This window comes from Myxocyprinus asiaticus, chromosome 47, assembly GCF_019703515.2.
Source record: "Myxocyprinus asiaticus isolate MX2 ecotype Aquarium Trade chromosome 47, UBuf_Myxa_2, whole genome shotgun sequence".
In the NCBI taxonomy this organism is placed as follows: Eukaryota; Metazoa; Chordata; class Actinopteri; order Cypriniformes; family Catostomidae; genus Myxocyprinus; species Myxocyprinus asiaticus.
This window is the reverse complement of record NC_059390.1, coordinates 8,911,761-8,931,620: the sequence shown is the minus strand read 5'-3', so window position 1 is coordinate 8,931,620 and position 19,860 is coordinate 8,911,761. Positions and strand designations below refer to the sequence as shown.

The window sequence follows — 19,860 nt, the reverse complement described above, 5'->3', positions numbered from 1 at the left end:
TGGCCAGGACTTTGAAGCTCCAAAAAGCACATAAAGGCAGCATAAAAGTAACCCAGAAGACTCCAGTGGTTATATCCATGTCTTCAGAAGTGATATAGGTGTGGGTGAGAAACAGATCAATATTTAAGTCCACTTGCAGCGAATGGCTCAACAAATCTGAGATAAAACTATAAAAATCTTTGTGTTCAGCAGAAGAAAGTCATACACATCAGTACTCCTACACATGACTAAATGATGAGAGAATTTTAATTTTTGGGTGAATTATCCCTTTAATGAAATAAAGTGCAGGTAGGATGCATTTGCAACCATGTAGTGGTATAAATCATGATTACAATGTTAGTACAATGTAATGCACACATTTTCTAGATGGTTAAAATGACAGCAGGTTTTGTATTCCATCTTGGCTTTTACCTGAAAAGGTTTCCATTACACTTTCTTTTTTTTTTTTTCCAAGACTTTATACTACTATACATCTGATTGGGTGAATCTGACAAAAACGGTCAAGAAAAATCTGGGTTATATTTCACAGCAAAATTAAAAAAGGTTTAATTTTCTTTATGCAATATATATATATATATATATATATATATATAATGTTTGTATATATTCATATAAATTACCTTCTTTTGATTTTTGGGTGATGTGTTCTGGACATTTCTTTACCCAATTAAGATTTACCCAATTAAATTATTCTCTAATGACAATTAAAAAGTCTCTGATGACAGTTGATGTGTAAAAAAATAAGGATTGTGTTTTAATTTACATAGATTTCCATTTGTGCCGATTTAGTGAATTTCACAAATACATCAGTGAATTCATGAATGCAGATCTCTTTACCCTACATTGAAAATAAAAATAAATACTCAAATCATATAAAATAATTTCCTGATTTTTATTATTATTAATTCAATACACATTAAAAAAGGATTTGCAAGAAACTTGAAGATTAAAAAAAGCAAATGATGTTGCTGCTTTTCCATGTCTGTAGATTTCCAAGGGTAAATTGGAGCCAGGAGATTTTATCTGAACATGACATTTTCTGTCCTTGTGTGTGTTTGCAAGATGTCAGTGCACCACAGAGTTGAGTGGCTCTGCTCTTATGTTGCCGAGATCCAGCGCAGAATCTGTCTCTTCATCGATTTCACCGATTACAGCCCTTAGACACAAACGCACTACGTTGATGCCATGAAAATTGACCACACAATGGCAAAAATTCATAAGACCTTATCTCGGAAGCAGAAAAAAAAACAATTATGCCTGCAAATGCTTTGCACAATGTAAATAACAGCAGAAACACTAGAATGGTCATAATACATACACATTATCGCCTCTGACAATGTACAGTCCCAGAACCACCTGTTCAACCCCCTGGGAAGAGCTGAACACACGCTCATGGCTCTCATCCAGGATGAGGTTAATTGTTTGATCAAAGCCCTTCAGCGTTCCCTAAAGACAAAAAATAAGAGTCATAAAGACGTTCGTTATTGCACACAAACACTGCTTACTTAAAGGAATAGTTCACCCCGAAATGACCCCGATAATGTTATTCCAAAGCCATATTACTTGATGGAAAACAAAAGGCAGAATGTTAGGGACTGACAGCCTCAGTCACCATTCACTTTCATTGCATATTTTTTCAATACAATGCAAGTAAAAGGTGACTGATACTGAACATTCTGTTTACATTTTTGTGTTCCACAAAAGAAGAAAAGTCATTCACGTTTAGGGTGAGTAAAGGATAGCAATTGGGAAATGGAGATGAGAAACACTTACCACAATCATTCTACCATCAGAAGTGACGATGGCAACAGTCCCTGAAAAAGTACTGGTTAAGGAACTTTCATTAGGCTCATAAAGACTTCTGTAAAAGTTTTAAAGCATCTATACCATTTGTGGTTTTGGAGCTTGTAAAGTATTCTAAGAATGTGCACTAGACAAGCAAGTTCAGCTCTACCATTCAAATTAAATGGCTATTATATTTCTGCTGCCATCCATCTAATAAAGTGTTTACACTGTTGATCCAATGCATGGATCCTGAAAAACGCTTAAGAGCTAATGGACATGTTATGTAATTACACAGTGCATGAAAACTGTACCAAAAAAAATAAAAAACGTGTAAGGCTCACTTTGACAACAAAATGCAATTGCATATATATATATATATATCTCAGATACACTATTTAAAACACAGAGTATATGATGTGTGTGCACAGTTTGTCACGCACAAACCAGGTTTGAATCCATAGGAGCAAAGTGGAATTCAATCCAAACCCTGTCTATATAATGATACACTATATACAACATATGCATAGTTTATGCAGTAACATATACTATCTGAAGCACTATTTACACACATATATGATATATATATATATATATATATATATATATATATATATGCAGTCCATGTACTACACATGTAATCAGATACACTAAATACACACACATTATATAAAGTGCGTATTATCAAACGCACAATAACACGATGATGACTTTATCATACTGATCATCACAATGAAAGCACGCGAAAACACTCGCTCGCGCGCCAGCTCTAGCGCCCACTGAGACACAAAAATACTGCCATTAAAACTGATAATAATAATAATAAAATAAAAAAAGCTTCCCTGTGCTCATGATGAAATGCATAAAAGGATACGGTTAATGTAACTCTCAAGGGCGGTAGACATCTCTGCTAGTGCTTGTTTGAATCAACCGGGGCTCCAGCAGCACAACTCAGAAGATACGCATTTGTTCAGCTGCGATTTGAGCCGGAAATGAGAACGGGTAGACTCAAGAAGTCGATGGCCTATTCAGCTCAACGACAGGCAGTTTTAGTCGATAGAGAATAAGTGAGCCTGTAATTGTGTTATTGTCCCGCAGATGGCGCACTCGACAGGTTTCCAACGAGCAACTTTTGAGATAAGAATTAGATCTTGGTCAAAAGGCAAATTGTTCCTTGGTGAGGGCGATGGAAATACTGATGAATGATGATGATGATGATGATGATGATGATGGTTAAACTAACAAAAAAGTACTGTGCTCGTGCGATATCATAGAACAGAGATGGCATTAAATGATCATACCATCTCTGCTGAAAATAATAATAATAAAAATAAATAAATAAATAAATAAATATTACAGCTTAAACCGCCTAAGCTGGTTGCTATTAGCTGGTTAAAGCTGGTCTCCCAGCCTGACCTGCTAAAATGTGCCCTAAACCACTTTAAAGGAATATTCTTCCAATACAAGTTAAGCTCAATTGACAGCATTTGTGGCATAATGTTAATTACCACAAAAAATAAATTTCGACTTGTCCTCTTTCTTTATATATATATATATATATATATATATATATATATATATATATATATATATATATATATATATATATATATATATATAAAGCTATTTGAGGTTACAGAGAGGCACTTATAGTGGAAGTACATGGGAACAATTTTTGGAGGATTAAAGGTAGAATTGTGCAGCTAAATAAATATAAAAGCACTTACATTAATTCTTTGTTAAAACTCATCTATTATTTGAGCTGTAAATTTTATATCATAATTTTTACAGTGAATTTAAGGTTTGATGACATATCATCATGGCAATGAAGTTATAAAATTGGATATAACTTTACACAGAAAACAGTAGTATGTGATTTTATAACACTAAAATCATGTTAACATGCATATGTTTACGTCTTGTGGCTATACTTTTGAAATACTTTTTTACATTTACGAATTAGCCCCATTCACTTCCATTGTAAGTGCCTCACTGTAACCCAGATTATAGCATTTTTTTAAGAAAAGGAAGAGCAAGTCAAAATATTTTTTTGTGATAATCAGTATTATGCCATTTATGCTTTCGATTGAGCTTGACTCCAGAATATTCTTTTAAAACCAGTCAACTGACCAGTTTAGGCTAGTTTTAGCAGTTCCTTTGATGCAGCGATGGTACTTCGATAGCTATATACAGTACCATTACATTAAATGATTACCTATTCAAATACCATGGTATTTATAATTATTGTTCATGGTATGGTACTTTTTTGTTAGAAGATGACATCGAAACATCAAATACACACGCACGCACGCACGCACGCACACACGCACACACACACAAAGTGGTGGACACATGCTATTATGTTATGCACAACTCAAGTGATTGTCAAAGTTAATCATTCATGTTGGTATGAGGAAGTGAACTTTAAGCCTTAAGATGCATTAGAAGGGTCTCCAGGAAACCATTGTGCAAACAGACAGTACAGGCAAAGTATAATCAAAGATATTGAAACTAGGAAAGGAAAAGGGATGTATAAAACAAAAAATGCAGAGAGTTTGAACTTTCACCATACCAAATTGGACAAAAAACAGGGATAACTGGTTTACTTTTACAGGTAAGCCAAATCTTCACCACTGATGTTTCTTGCCTGTGGCGTTGAAGAACTGGACAGGAATTTAAAACACCAGTCCCATTATATTAATCAGCAGTTTAATTTGGACAATTTGTTTCTGAACACCCTATTTTAGGTTTCATTTGAAGTTGTAGCATTTTGTAAGCCAATATGAAAGCAAACGACAAACTTCAGATCCTGAAATTCTTTCTGATGCTTATCAATTCATTCTTTGTGGTAAGCATATCATAGATCATAACATAATCATCGATAACATCATAGATCTGCATATACCTGTGATTTTAGGAGACATTTTGTGTTTTGTGACACTAGTGTCTTAGATCTTCTCTGACCCTTCATATAATGGACATTACCCTTTAAAACATGAGGAATTGTGTTGTTTTCTACCAGCACTAAAGATGTAAACACCTGCTCAAGCGATATATAATATCTTATTTCAAATATGACTACATGTGCATACAAGTAACACATTACTCTTGACAGATTCTTGGCATCAGCATTTTTGCATGTTCAGCTTGGATATTTTTTGATAAAGACAACTTCATAAGTGTTATAAGCTCTGGTAAGTTTTTCTTATTAAAGTTTATATATTGTTCATAATGCATCACACTGTTTTAACTCAAAATACTGTAGTGCTTTTGCAATAACATATACAGTGCAACTTATTGTAACTTACCTCCAATAGTAATTTTAGGGAGTAATGCCTTCTCCAATATCCTTCAGTTAAAAAAAAAAATCAATATTTCCTTCAGTCTGATTGAGGAGCATTAATACTTAATGAAGTATCTATGATCTCATAGGGCAGGAAGTAAAGCTGGTGGCTGGGGGACTCTTTGTCATTGGCCTGGTTGTTGTTGGTGTGTCCTTGCTGGGTTGTATTGGTGCACGTTTAGAGAACAGATGTTTCATCATATTTGTAAGTATGACCATACTGTACATCTAAGCACAATACACAAAGATGCTGAACCCAAGTGAAACTTTTTCTATTAAAAATGAACTTTTATCCCTATTTACAGAGTTGGAATAACAGTCATCTGTCAACATTACCTTTTCTCTCTTTTGCAGTATCTGAGCTTCTTAATTGTCATTGTCCTGGGTCAGATCTTCATCACCCTATCGCTTTTAATACAACGAGGCTTGGTAAGTCTTAGCATGAATTATTTATACTGTTAATAATCTGTATTATGTAACATTCTGGTAATGCTGTCAGGAGGAAACACAGCAGATGAATGGACTTCATTTACAAATTAACAACAGCCATTCCTCAAACCAGCTAAATCTGATGTTTCTTTCATTATTATTGCAAGCCTATTGGCTTTAAAGATTACTTATTTAGATAAGAGTTTATAAAATGGTGAGGTATCATGTCTAACATACATTTTTAATGTTACCAGATTGAGAGGTTTTTGACGGAAAGTGTGGCTGGCATAATTGTGGATTATGGAGGAAATGAAACACAGTCATCGTGGAGGCTTTTGGATAGCGTGCAGAATTCGGTACGTGCATGATCCACCATTAACAAATGTACTACTGATTATAAAAGAAGCATAGACTATAGAACCATTCGTCATCTGACAATTATCTATTGCTAACGAATGGGTCATGCAGAATAAATATTGGTAAGAATGTTTTTGCTCTAGGCAAAATGCTGTGGTAGAGCAACACCAAATGAATGGATGAATAATACAGTTATTCGGTCCTTGAGTGAGACAGACATCTACCCTTGCTCTTGCTTCAACGATACCTGCCCCGTAATCCTAAATGAAACACACAGCTTTGGAAAGGGTTCAAACATCTATAAAATGGTAGCCTTTTTTCCATCTTCTCAACCTTTAACTAATGGTCTCTTGGTAGTTTTAATTTGCACACTGAACACAGTTTTGTGGTTTTAGGGCTGTGGGACAGTACTGGGAAACTGGCTAGAAATGAATATCAATGTAATATTTGGAATGGACGGTGGGCTTCTTTTGATTCAGGTAAGAGAGCCAGAAATAATTAAAGTACATAAATGTTTGTATCCCATTAAAGAAATATTCCAGGTCAAATAGAAGTCAGCTCCGTACCACAGATGCTCTTGATTACCACAGAAAATACTTTTAAGTCATATTTCAATTTCATAAAAACAAAGGCAATACAAAAACGCACATACAATGGAAATCTATAAGCAATTATTGTACATTTGCCCCATTGACTTCCGTTGTAAGTTTAATTATTTCCAATGTAAGTGCATAACTTTCCAAGCATTTTCTGAGATACAAATTAAAGGAATATTCCGGGTTCTATACAAGTTAAGCTCAACTGTCAGCATTTGTGGAATAATGTTGATTACCACAAAAATGAACTTCGACTTGTTTTCTTTAAAAAATAAATAAATAATAATAAAAATAATAATCTGGGTTACAGTGAGGCACTTACAATGGAGGTGAATGTGGCCAATCCGTATAAGTTAAAATACTCACCGTTTCAAAGGTTTAGCCACAAGACATAAACAATATGCATGTAAACATGATTTTAGTATGATCAAATCACTTTCTAACCTTTTCCGTGTAAAGCTATACCCATAATTACAACTTCGTTGCCATTATGACGTAACTCCGTAAACCCTGTAATCCTGCAAAAATTATGATATAAAAAACTTTACAGCTCAAATAACACACAAATTTTAACAGAAGAATTAATGTACGTTTTTTTTAATTAAATTATAAGATTCACATTTCTGCCTTTAAACCCTCCAAAAATTAGCCCCATTCACTTCCATTGTAAATGTCTCACTGTAACGAATTTTTAATAAATGAGGGATGAGTCTAAACTATTCTCTGTGGTAATCAACATTATGCTACAAATGCTATTGATAGAGCTTAATTTGTGCTGAACCTGGAATATTCCTATAAAATATCACTGGATTATGCTGTCTTGCTGTCACAGGTACTGCAGTTCATCTTTGGCATTTACACCTACAAATGCATTGGCCGCAAAACAACAGAGCTTCACCCCAGTAATCTACTAAACACTATGGAGGAGAGTCCTACAGTGGAACCTATAGACCAGCAGTTTCACACAGACACCCATCAGCCTAAAGTTCAAACCTATAACCCGCTAACAGACTGTGGCAATGATAATGATGGATATGACCCTGGTGAATATGATCATAGTGGATATGATCGCAGTAGCTATAATTACAATGGAAATGTTGCAGAGAATTTTGACCAGTACAACAGACATGAATTTTATGAACAGGATGGCAATCTAAATGACAAAAATTCTCACAATCTGCAATACACGCCAAGCTACAATGGCAGTTATGATCAGCAGTATATACAAAATTACCCTCAGAGGTACAATGGTAATGATTACTGAAGCCAGATGCCTTTCCCTATGTAATCTGATCAGACTGGGATGGGCTACTTTGAGTGCTCTTTTAAAAACAGCACTCTCTACAAAGAGTAAGCTGTGATCTGTCTGACCACTTAAAACCTTCACGAAAGTCTTTTGTTTTGTGCCACAGGCTGGGGTACTGAGTTCAGTACTTCTGACAGGAGGTTAGTGCAAATTCCTAAGAGTATCATTTGTCATTTTAAGACAACCAGCATCAGTCATTCTCATAGAAATCATTCCAAACCTCTTAGGTCAGATGCTTTAACATATTTGAGAGAAAGTCACATTTTATGGTTTTATGATCACAGACAATGTACTAATTTTCAAGATGCAGATTTTTTGTAAAGAAGTTTTAAGTTTTATTTGAATGCCCCTTTACAAGTTTAGAGATATTATATAACTGTAGAAGTGTAACAATATAAAAATACTGACCTGAAATCATAACTGGTACATTTTGAGATGATCCTCACATACATACTGTTGTCATTTTTAAATACTGTCATACATATGGGAAAAAAATAAAGGTTTTATTGATGAATATGTAAAATAATAATTTTAGTTAATCTTTTTAAATTAAGAATAAAACTGAACCTGGTTTCTTCTCAGACAATACAATTCAAAATGACCATGTTTTATGTACAACCAATAGCCATGGCAACTCATCCTGCAGTTTGTACGACAGACGTGAATGATCCCTCAAATCGTGCCGCTTGTAAAGTTTCTAAATGATCAGACGACCATTTTTTTTTCCTGGCATGTGAAAAAAACAGGCAAGAAATTTCAGAGACTTGAGGATCAAAAGGGAACAAATAAACATTGCATTTCAGATGCATGCGCAAGTAAACCATTAGTCATCTTTTGCCTTTCGTGCCATGGACTTTCCAGGGTCTTAACTTTGATATTTGAAAGGTTGTTTTGTAAATCACTGCATTATTTTTTCACCCAGATCTGCTTTATGAGTCAAGTGATGATGTTGAAGACACAGGGGGCGGGTGGCGAGACCATTTAGTGTGTGCATGTAGAGTATGCATCTGTGTGTGTGTGTGTGTGTGTGTGTGTGTGTGTGTGTGTCGGAAGTTGAGTCGGCAAGTCAAGAGTGGGCTTTGACTGAAGTATGATGGACGACACACTCTATAGGCCATAAAGAGCAGCGGTCAGTCCGCATGAGAGGGTTCTTTGTTAAAGTCGCCCTGCGGTCGATGATAGCCAGGCTGACATTACCGACCTTGTGTGGTTATGAGTTGGCAGTCAAGCTTTATGACAACAGTTGACAGCGCATGCATTGATAAGGACAAAGAGAAAGTTACACGGCGGGGAGCACAATATTTCCATGGCCAGTACCTGATTCCCGCCTGCAAGAATGATGCACTCAGAATGAGTCAACTGGGAATTTTCAGGACTGTTTGGGATACACTGTGCCAGTGACCCAAAAACCTAGAATATAACATATAGGTGTTGTTTTGGTTGTAGTTTAAAGAAATAATCAACAAAAATGAAAATTCTGTCAATATTTAGTACTCATCCTCATTTCGTTTCAAACCCGTTTGACCTCTTTTCTTCCGTGGAACACAAAAGGAAATGTTTTAAAGAATGTTCAGGGTGCTACAATGAAGGCATATTGTGACTACAGCCTGTCAAGCTCGAAAAATGACAAAAAAGCACCATAAAATAGTCTATATAAGACTTATGTGCTATAATATTACAACACTTCTGTACTGTTCCTCAGCTGGTAGCATATGGCATTAGTAATACCAACGTCATGGGTTTGATTCCCAGGGATCACAAAAACTGATAAATGTAAACATTGAATTCTCTTCAAATTTCTTTGAATAAAATTGTCTGCCAAATGCATAAATTAGATGATCAGACTGAAATTTAAGTCATTATTCAAACCAAGCAGGCACCAATGTCGTCACTGACATCAAACCTGATGCAACTTTTATGGTGATTTTTGCTTGACATCCCCTGGTCACTAAATGCTTTCATTGTATGGACAAGAGTAGTTAAAAGTGATGTTTGGAATGACAAGAGGGTGAGTAAATGTTCCTATACAACTAGCCTATCCGATATTGTTCATGTCATTACTATGAGAAGAAAAACAGACACGGAGAGAATGAGAGAGCGATGCTATAAAAAGTAAGACTGAATTATGGGTTATTATGAGTCATAATAGTGTTACATGTCTATCATGTGATGTGAGCTCAATTCTCATGCTCTCTGGGTCTCCTCATATTGTCATGAAGACAATTAGCTCTTGTTGTGCCGCCTGATTGTGCGAGCATGTTTTTATGTGTACATGGCCAAAATTAGTTAATAATAAAATGTGAAAATGTTTGTGAAAAGAATGTAAGTCTAAATATGTACATTGTACATGAAAGAATAGAACTAAGTGGATCAAACATGAGCCACATTACCTTTTCATTACTGGTACTACTACCAACTACTAATGTATAAATATTGGGTCTCATTCACTAACTGTGCATACCTCTGTATTTATGTACAAAACCTGTGTGCTAATGTTTTTACAAGATTGCACACACACGCACAAACGCACGCACGCACGCACGCACACACACAAATCACACTCCTATTGGCCTTAGAAACATGAAATTTGAAAAAATGAAAATTCTGTCATTTACTCACCCTCGTGTTGTTCCAAACCCCTTTGTTAGGCAATATGTTAGTCTCAGTCACCATTCACTTTCATTTCATTTCTGAATAATGACTCATTCTACTAAATATCATCCTCTGTGTTCCACTGAAGAAAGTCATACGGGTTTGGAACAACAGGAGGGTGAGTACGTAAATGCAACAGATCTTTAATTTTTGGGTGAATATATATAGTATTGACATGAATCAGTAGCTCGATCTGGGATAGGTTTTGCATAAAAAATGTAGACTGTTTAGGTGTCTGGAAAACTGGCTAATGAGAGGTCTGAAACACAATAATGTGTAGTCTAGGTCTTTATAAAAGATTTTTATTGTGTTTCAACTGGTTTTGATAATAGCACCCTTGACTTTACTCAAAGATATTGTGGTGCAAACTTTCACGTGAGCGTGCATCTTTAGAGAGCGGAAGAATACGTTTGCAGAGAGTGACGAATGGCTGTACAGGTGTGGTTGAGCAGGAAGCCCTTATTTGGAGATCATTTAGGTGTGTATTGGTTAGTTTACCCAAAAATTACAATTATCTCATCATTTACTCACCCTCATGCCAACCCAAATGTGTTTTTCTGTGAATTTCTTTCATCAGCTGAACTCAAAAGAAGATTTTTAGAAGAATATTTCAGCTCTGTAGGTCCATACAATGCAAGTGAATGGGTGCCAAAATTTTGAAGCTCCAAAATCCACATAAGGGCAAAATAAAAGTACTACAGACGACTCTGGTTGTTAAATCCATATCTTCTGAAGCGATATGATAGGTGTGGGTGAGAAACAGACCAATATTTAAGTCCTTTTTCCTTCACTTTCACTTTCTCCTTCTTGTGTTTTTGGTAATTCACATTCTTCGTGCATTTCGCCCCTTACTGGGCAGGAAGGAGAATGTTTGACAAAAAATTATTTAAATATTTATCTGTTTCTCACTCACACATATCATATCATGTCTGAACACATGGATTTAACCACTGGAGTCGTATGGATTACTTTTATGCTGGGTTTATGTGGGTTTTAGAGCTTCAAATTTTGGCACCCATTCACTTGCATTGTGAGGACCTACAGAGCGGAAATATTCTTCTAAAAATCTTAATTTGTGTTCTGCAGAAGAAAGAAAGTCATACACATCTGGGATGGCATGAGGGTGAGTAAATCATGAGAGAATGTTTATTTTTGGGTGAACTATTCCATTAACCACAGACACGTTCTCCCTTATTTCGAATAATAATTCCCTTATTACAGATTCATCAGCATTAGAGTGAGAGTAAGGACAAATTTAAGCGGAAATGTACCTGTTGTGAATCCGGCAGAAGCTTTTCTGCACAAATAGAAAAGAACACACATGTGCAATTATAAATAAATTAGACCCAATGTTACATCCACTCCCTACAGAAGAAATGGATCAATGTAGAACAATGTTTACAGACATGGATCTGATGTGTCCGGGTCCTTTCCATCAGTATCCGCAAACAAGACAATAAATGAGTTTGAAAACACCAAAAATCTCGAGACTGTTGTCTATGCTCTAAATCAAACGTATTCTAGACAAGCAAATGCTCTGTTCCAAAGAGGATTTGTGGTGCAGCATAAACCGTCATCCTCATGCAATGGGTTGCTGGCACAAAAAACCATTTATCTTCCCCCCAGAGGCCTGTAGGACCAGTGGCTTCCTCAAAGCCAGCGAGCTGCTGCGGGCATTGCAACAAATGCCTCTCTGCCACTCAACAAGCTCATCAAAGAGCCACACTTCCTGCCGGATGAAGTCATAAAGGTTTTCCCATGGCTGTTTTATACAGTAGGATGGCATACCAGAGTAACAGTCTCTCATTGATTAGTTGAGCTCAACACAAGTTGCGATTTGCCTCTTCAGCTCAATATTTTTGTGGTTAGCAGGTAAGGCTTGATGAGTAAGCCTACACACGTCTGTCTCACAGTAAATAATTCCTTTGTAATGCTCCCATTTGCCCCATGGCACAGTGACAATATTCCAATATTCCATTCCCTTCATTGTTCACTTCATAAATCCAGAGATTTCCAGTAAAAATACTGCAGTATCCTTTGATGCCCTCGTGCATTTTAGATTAGACTTCTGTATCTGCAGACCCTAAAGAATCCACCCACACACTGGAAGGATACCACATGTAAATGAAATGGGCTTTGTTTGGTCTTGTTTACAAGCTTACAGACAAAGACTTGTTGGCACTAAAATATTAATCATCATCAGGAAGCAGTTTAACATTGGTACCTGTCCTGTTGACTATGAGGGCTGGATAGAGGGTCCCCTCCTGCATTTCCACTGAGAGGCTCTGTGTGAAGATGCATATCTCCGCTATGGAGCTCAGGGCCACTTTCTGCAGCTCTGTCGTGGAGCTCATCTAAACTGATTGACGTTTCATGCCTCCTTTGTGGGCAATAGCCTCCTCTTCTGAATACCTGCAGATTAAGTAAACTTTGGTGGATTGCACATGCATTTTCTTTCACACTTCTCTTCACATTAGATGTGACAGTCACCGGCGTTCTAGAAGCACAATGCAAAAATGACAGAAATGTCATTTTATGGCTTCAGGGATAGCTTACGATTAAGACGCAGGGAAAACTAATGTCACTGGTAAATAAAGGTATATTTTTTGTAAAACTTTGCTTCAACTTTACCGGTTATTAGTTTTTAACATAGCAACATTTGAACTTACAATTTAACCCTAGATGATCTCTAGAATGTTCTCAGAACAATTGTACCATTTCATTTAATTTGATTTGATTTTGTTTAAATGATGACATTACTTTACAACTCACTACCACTTATGCCACCTGTCTTCCAAAACCCAATCCTTCATATGGATTAAAATACTGTAGATAGGGGGCCTGGGTAGCTCAGCGAGTATTGACGCTGACTACCACCCCTGGAGTCAAGAGTTCGAATCCAGGGTGCGCTGAGTGACTCCAGCCAGGTCTCCTAAGCAACCAAATTGTCCCGGTTGCTAGGGAGGGTAGAGTCACATGGGTTAACCTCCTCATGGTCGCGATTAGGTGTTCTCGCTCTCAGTGGTGCGCGTGGTAAATTGTGCATGGAGCGCGGAGAGTAGCATGAGCCTCCACATGCTGGGAATCTCCGCGGTGTCATGCACAGCGAGCCACGTGATAAGATGCGTGGATTGACGGTCTCAGAAGCGGAGGCAACTGAGACTTGTCCTCCACAACCTGGATTGAGGTGAGTAACCGCGCCACCACGAGGACGTACTAAGTAGTGGGAACTGGGCATTCCAAATTGGGAGAAAATAATTAAAAAAAATAAAAATAAAATTAATAAATACTGTAGATAGGCCACTAGGTCCTGACAAATGGAAGCAGTTCATTTTAAAATACACTTCTTTTACAATGTTTCACAGCCATGGCTATTTGTTTAACACTAATATTAACATATATAAGAAATTTATAAAAATCTATATTTTAATCAAATAATAAAAAAATATCAAAGTCAGCCTTCATTCTGAGAGTCCTCCTTCTATATTTCACTTGCTATGAGTTCAACAAAGCCACACATGTTCTGGTGAGTTTTATAGTATATATATATATATATATATATATATATATATATATATATATATATATATATATATATATATAATTTTAAGTAACTGTATTAATGTTTTCTGTGTCACAACCACGATATATTAACACAAATTGTAATAAAATTATTTGGGATTTTAAGATAATTTCCCTAATTTTAAGTAGGTCATATTAGTAGCTAGCAACACTAGAAAAGTTACAGTATATGGCTGCATTTAATCAACTTGATCACAAGGGAGGTTCGCACGTTGTTTCTGATACTTCCGGTACCCTAGGATCAGCCTGATTCAGCCACATTATGCCGACTCACTGACAAGCGGCATCTCCTATCAGCCATTTTTGCATTGGCTCAGTAGCACGAGAGACCCGGGCCCGGATAGAGCATTGAAACCAGGAAGTTATCGTGTTCGTATAACCAGCGTGATTCGGAGGTTGCATTTTACCCTCTAACATAACATTTTTACTCCACTGATGGTTAGGTTTAGGTTTGGGATTTCAGTTTTGGGGTACAGTTTATAAAATATGTATATTCTTCACTACAGACTGTACAGCTGAAAACACCTTGCTATACAACTCGCTTTTGGCACCCCTCTGTGGACATTATACCCGGAAAATGGAGCTCACACGTGCCCATACGCCCAAGAACACTTACCGCTTTGGCCGTTGGGGGCAGTGTTTCAAATTTCTGCAAGCACAGACCGAATTTACCTAAAGAAATGTCAACCTACTGTTTCCGATTTCAATTTGAGATCAGTCTGATTTAGTACATGTGTGATAGACAAAATATCCATATTTTGCAAATACTGTAATATTTTCTGTCTCATAGTGGTGACAATTCAATAGGCGGAGCTGAAAATCAGTTGAAATATTAGTTTGTCGTTCGTGAACGAATCTGTCTTTGAACTAATCATTTACGTGAACAAATCTTTCTCGTTCACTGCCATTGTTTCAGTCGTTAACGGCTACGTGTTTTTTAATGAATCAGTGAACAAATCTCTCTGGTGAACAGATTCAAAAGACTCGAGTCACTGTGATGAATCAAACTCCCCACCACTAGTTTGAAATCATCCTGTAGTCTCAATTCATTCATTTATTTAGGTGAATGCTAAATTTGTGAATAATTACAAAATTCGACATATTTATATTTTTTGTTTCATTTGTAACATTGTTGACCCATATTGAGTATGATAGCAAATGATAAACACACATTTTGTGATCAAAATGGATAAAGCATTATAGTTGCACCCATAAGAAGATGAATGTCTCAGAACAATGTTGAAAACATAAATCCAAAATAATTCCTTTATTCACTGTTTTGTTCCTTGTCTCAAGAATCAGTGAGTTTGCAAACAGCTTCAAGAACGGCACTTACCATTCTGACAGTAAGAACTAGGACCGCCAGATAAGGGATGATGAACAGTGCCAAGAGCCCGTGAATCGCTCTGTTCAATCCATTCTGTTGTCTAATTTGACCTACCAGAACATAAAAGCACATTTCCTGTTAAGTCAACTGGTGTTGCATATGTGTATATCATAACAACACAATAAGTGCTACACTCCTGTCTTGCAAACAGAATGTCTATTGATTTATCTGCAGTGGAGCGCATTGTGCACACATATGGCCATATTCTGTTTCAACAAACCCATGTGGCCCACACGGATTCTAGGCCTGTGGAACTCCAAAGAAAGCTCCGCAGATTTCTGCAGAATTGGACTGCGCGTTACTGATTAAGTTTTAAGCAACCTCCGTCCCTTGCATGCTCGTTCATTCAACAACAACAGGAGTGTAGTGCTTTCCGCTCTATTTAACATATTTTACCATGTTCAAATCCATTGCACAGAATTCTGCAGATTTTCGCATAAACAATGTCTGCAGATTCCATCTGCTCTTGCTTTTATACAACTGTTCTATAAATAAGAACTTAATATCAAGTAACTTACATTTTAAACACAATATGGCTAGTTATTTTGTCTATTTCTGCACCACTAATGAAAAGAGTTAAAAAAATAAAAATAAAAATAAAATGAAACAATGAACTGGATCAATGGTCAAGCAACATACACATTTACAGCCTGTTTGGAATGCTGCAAAAAGACAAACGGAGCGAAACAAACAGTGAAGCATCCCAGTTTATCAGCACGCCCAGAACACTGTCCAATCAGATTAAAGGACTGAAACTAACTGTTGTATAAAAATATACATCATATACATAGCATGACAATGCACAATGTGTCGCTGTTTCACCTGGTGTGAAAGGTGGAGCTGCACGGGTCTGGCAAGGAGGAGGGGCACAGTGATGAAACTCGCCAAGGGTGGACCCAGCCGCAGTAAGAACATCTTTAACATGGGCAAAGAATCGTCTTGTGGGCCATTTTACCCGTCTGTAGTGACAATTGAATGTTTGCATTGTGAACTCCTATGGAAGACAAACAGTACTAAAATATATTTGACTGCCCAAACAATTCAGTTTCAAAGAACATGAAGTGCAAAATGAAAATGAGAGGAAATTACCAGCTCCTCTCTGTCAAGGGTGAAACGAAAGCCCTGCAGCATGGTTATAAATATGGTAATGTTTGCTTTGTTCATGGACAGGTTGCCAAATCTGAGTGATAGTGCCTTTAAACTGCTTTCAACTGGAAACAGGTTCAAATGTAGCCAGCAAGTTCCACCCTTAAACATCAGAAAATGACAGTGAACGTGAGCCAATGTTGGAAACTTCACAAACTACAACAATGTGATCCATTAATGTTTTATATGCAAATGCACCAACTTTAATACTGCAGATAATGTGGGGTCCAAAGGTCTGAGACCACACTGAGAATCTGGGATTCAAAATCTAATTGAAACCTGGGAATAAGTAGAAAATTTGTAGTTTTTGATTATATATATATATATATATATATATATATATATATATATATATATATATATATATATATATATATATATATATATATATTTGTGCATATTAAAAAATTATACAAAACAGATTCTGCACTACTTCTTGGTCACTAAACAAACAGGCAAGTCTGAGACATTCACCAATTGAACTCTGTACAAAAGGTCACATTTCCTTGCTTCCACTGAGCACACAAAATGCTCTTTGGAACATTCTCAGATCATGCTTAACACTGATTATCATATTTTGCATAAACTTGTGGAGTCCAAGCAAGTGCATGCTATCATTAAAGAAAAATGGGACATACCAAATACTACGAAATTCAGCAATTCATATTGATTGTTCAGTTCAACTTTTTACTCAAATGTCATGCTGATAATATAATTAAAGTTTTTGTATTAAATGAAAAAATGCTAAATAGAAGCATTTTTACAAGTGGACTCAGACTTTTGGACCCCACTGCATATTGTTGCAGATAGAAAAGTTAGACGTTACACACACTCACTCACTCACACACACACACACACACACACATGGATAATTGGTTGGCTTATTATTATTATTATTATTATTACACTCATTATAAACCATGTTTATTTATTTATTTATTTTTAAAAGATCATTAATTGCTCTTACCACGTCCTTGGAGATAAAATCCAGAGGTATTCTGTAGTCATTGGGAATGTTCTCACTCTGATTATGATTAAAAAAAAAAAAAAAAAAAAAGAAATGGTACTGATTAGTTTATTAACACTGTGATATCCAGTGTTATGCAGTATAGTCCATTTCTACAAGAACAAACAAGAAAGGAATGAAGTAATGAACCACTGTTGCGCATCTTACCAGTGTTTCCAGAGTGGCAACATCATCAGTTAAAGGGCTTCCGAAAACACCCGAGCACGTCACGAGCCCAAGTAAAAGCAATACTAGTACACAAATGCTTTCTCCAATCTAAAACGACAAAAACTCGTCAGTGTAGTGCAGTAAAAGTACAGGAACAGCACATAACGCGTAAAAGCGAACCGCTAAACACCTCTTCAACAGGGACCCAAGTATCACATGATGCATTTTGAATCTTTTCACAAGAAGAACACCTGAAAGTACATCAAAAGGACTGATAAATTGTCTTAGAAAGTGAGTTGATCCACAGCGCATTTGGTTACACGGTGGGTGTGTGCGCGTGCGTGCGTCTCCGCGAGAGCGTGTACTCACCTTAATCTCCCTCATGTGGAACATGGGAATATTAAAAACAGATCAGTCGTGTCTCGTTATTTTCTTCGCTTTCCCTGACAGCAGAATGCAGGCATGTTTCCGCCTGTACAAGACGGAGGTCGGGATCGGTGGTTTTGGCGTGTCTGTCTCCTCCGGTCTGATGGGGTGCATAGCATACTCAGCGCGCGACGCCTGTGAGCTATTCTGCCCCGCGGCGCTTCTGTGAACTGAATGGGGGCGGATGGACTTGTCCCCTGTGTTTAAGAGAGGTAGGGCGCTTTGACTCACTTTTAATGTGTTAAAGAGAGAAAACTATTCAAGTGAACTTGATTGACTCATTCAGACCTCAATCACAAGGGCCAGATGGGAGTTTCGTGTGTGTCACACCTACACATTTAACTTTGTCTTCTATGAGAGGGCCGTTACTTGCGATTTTATGATTGTGTGTTAACTTCAATAGACATGGTGTCCATGTTAGACTACATGTAAATAAAATTAATTAGCCTGTTTTAGCAATTGCAGCAATTACATACAAGGAGATCAAAACAATAATTGCACATTAGGTATATTAACACATAGGCAATTGCTGTGTATAATGAACTACTTAATTACACAACAAATTAAACACTAATATAAAATCAGACCAAAATATGTTTACTGCACTTATGTACTATTATTATATAGATTTTCCTTCGGTACGGTTGTTTTTGTTATCTACATTAGTTAACATGAACTAACAATGAACAACAGGCTAATTTACAACACTTATCTTGGTTTATGTCCATTTCAGTTTGCTGGTAACAGCTTGGATGGTCCTTTTCCTCATTGGCCCATAGAACACGACGGCTGCTCCAAAACATATTTGAAACTATGGACACGTCAGACCACAAAACATGATTCCACTGTTGTACTTTCCATCTCAAGCCCAGTGAAGTCGTCTGCGCTTCTGGACAGTGTTGATGTATAGCTTCTGCTTTGCATTGTAAAGCCTGAACTTGCATCTGTGGATGCAGTGCTGAACGGTGTTGACTGACAAAGGTTTACCTAAGTATTCCAGAGCCCATGTTATGATTTCCATTGCAGACAAATGCCGGTCTTTAAGATGTCTGAGGGATCGGAGATTTGTTTTATATATATATATATATATATATATATATATATATATATATATATATATATAATAAATTAGCAAGGTAAAATATCAAATGTTGTTGTAGTGCTTGAAATATAGCACAGGTTATACCTTTTTGATTTTAATTAGCACTTTCCATACTGTCCCAACTTCTTCAGAATTGGGGTTGTATATCAAATTTGACTAAATATAATGAAGCATACAACAAGGTTGGGTTGTATTAAACAGTTATTCTACCTACAAATAACTATATATATATATATATTTTTTTTTTTTCTTCTTCCCCTTTTTCTCCCAATTTGGAATGCCCAATTCCCAATGTGCTTTTTTTAAGTCCTCTTGGTCACATAGTGAATCCCAGTTGCCTCCACGTCTGAGACCGTCAACCTGCGCATCTTATCATGTGGCTTGTTGAGCGTGTTGCCATGGAGACATAACGCATGTGGAGGCTTCACAGCATCCACCGCGGCAACCACGCTCAACTCACCACGCACCACATTATAGCGACCACAAGGAGGTTACCCCATGTGACTCTACCCTCCCTAGCAACTGGGCTAATTTGGTTGCTTAGGAGACCTGGCTGGAGTCACTCAGCACGCCCTGGG

The 19,860-nt window shown here is 36.8% G+C and overlaps 3 protein-coding genes across 3 annotated transcripts; 1 reads left to right on the top strand and 2 right to left on the bottom strand.

Moving 5' to 3' along the window:
- Positions 1-878: 878 nt before the first annotated feature.
- LOC127436874 (U6 snRNA-associated Sm-like protein LSm8) lies at positions 879-2,783 on the bottom strand. Its single transcript, XM_051691340.1, has 4 exons — positions 2,657-2,783; positions 1,774-1,814; positions 1,319-1,446; positions 879-1,156 (listed from the first exon to the last, which is right to left on the bottom strand). Exons 1-4 carry the CDS (start codon positions 2,685-2,687, stop codon positions 1,066-1,068), a joined length of 291 nt encoding a protein of 96 aa, XP_051547300.1. The 5' UTR covers positions 2,688-2,783; the 3' UTR covers positions 879-1,065.
- A 1,461-nt stretch (positions 2,784-4,244) lies between these two features.
- Positions 4,245-8,633, top strand: LOC127436873 (CD82 antigen-like). Its single transcript, XM_051691339.1, has 9 exons — positions 4,245-4,396; positions 4,530-4,630; positions 4,898-4,976; positions 5,215-5,330; positions 5,480-5,554; positions 5,809-5,910; positions 6,055-6,219; positions 6,307-6,390; positions 7,340-8,633. Exons 2-9 carry the CDS (start codon positions 4,565-4,567, stop codon positions 7,769-7,771), a joined length of 1,119 nt encoding a protein of 372 aa, XP_051547299.1. The 5' UTR covers positions 4,245-4,396; positions 4,530-4,564; the 3' UTR covers positions 7,772-8,633.
- A 2,906-nt stretch (positions 8,634-11,539) lies between these two features.
- Positions 11,540-18,266, bottom strand: LOC127436735 (uncharacterized). The gene is made up of 8 exons (XM_051691057.1): positions 18,124-18,266; positions 17,755-17,862; positions 17,548-17,604; positions 16,524-16,682; positions 16,257-16,428; positions 15,384-15,484; positions 12,690-12,877; positions 11,540-12,568 (listed from the first exon to the last, which is right to left on the bottom strand). Exons 1-8 carry the CDS (start codon positions 18,145-18,147, stop codon positions 12,526-12,528), a joined length of 852 nt encoding a protein of 283 aa, XP_051547017.1. The 5' UTR covers positions 18,148-18,266; the 3' UTR covers positions 11,540-12,525.
- Positions 18,267-19,860: the final 1,594 nt, after the last annotated feature.

Excerpts from the sequence above, each read along its gene's own strand:
- LOC127436873 (XM_051691339.1), top strand. The coding sequence starts at position 4,565 with ATGAAAGCAAACGACAAACTTCAGATCCTGAAATTCTTTCTGATGCTT. Across the intron at positions 5,911-6,054 it reads TGGATAGCGTGCAGAATTCG|GCAAAATGCTGTGGTAGAGC; the intron begins GTACGTGCATGA and ends TTTTTGCTCTAG. Across the intron at positions 6,391-7,339 it reads GTGGGCTTCTTTTGATTCAG|GTACTGCAGTTCATCTTTGG; the intron begins GTAAGAGAGCCA and ends TTGCTGTCACAG.
- LOC127436874 (XM_051691340.1), bottom strand. The coding sequence starts at position 2,687 with ATGTCTACCGCCCTTGAGAGTTACATTAACC. Across the intron at positions 1,815-2,656 it reads CCTTGAGAGTTACATTAACC|GGACTGTTGCCATCGTCACT; the intron begins GTATCCTTTTAT and ends GTACTTTTTCAG. Across the intron at positions 1,157-1,318 it reads ATTGTCAGAGGCGATAATGT|GGCTGTAATCGGTGAAATCG; the intron begins GTATGTATTATG and ends TTTGTGTCTAAG.
- LOC127436735 (XM_051691057.1), bottom strand. The coding sequence starts at position 18,147 with ATGTTCCACATGAGGGAGATTAAG. Across the intron at positions 17,605-17,754 it reads TTGCCACTCTGGAAACACTG|AGTGAGAACATTCCCAATGA; the intron begins GTAAGATGCGCA and ends AATCATAATCAG. Across the intron at positions 12,878-15,383 it reads TAGTTCTTACTGTCAGAATG|GTATTCAGAAGAGGAGGCTA; the intron begins GTAAGTGCCGTT and ends CTTAATCTGCAG.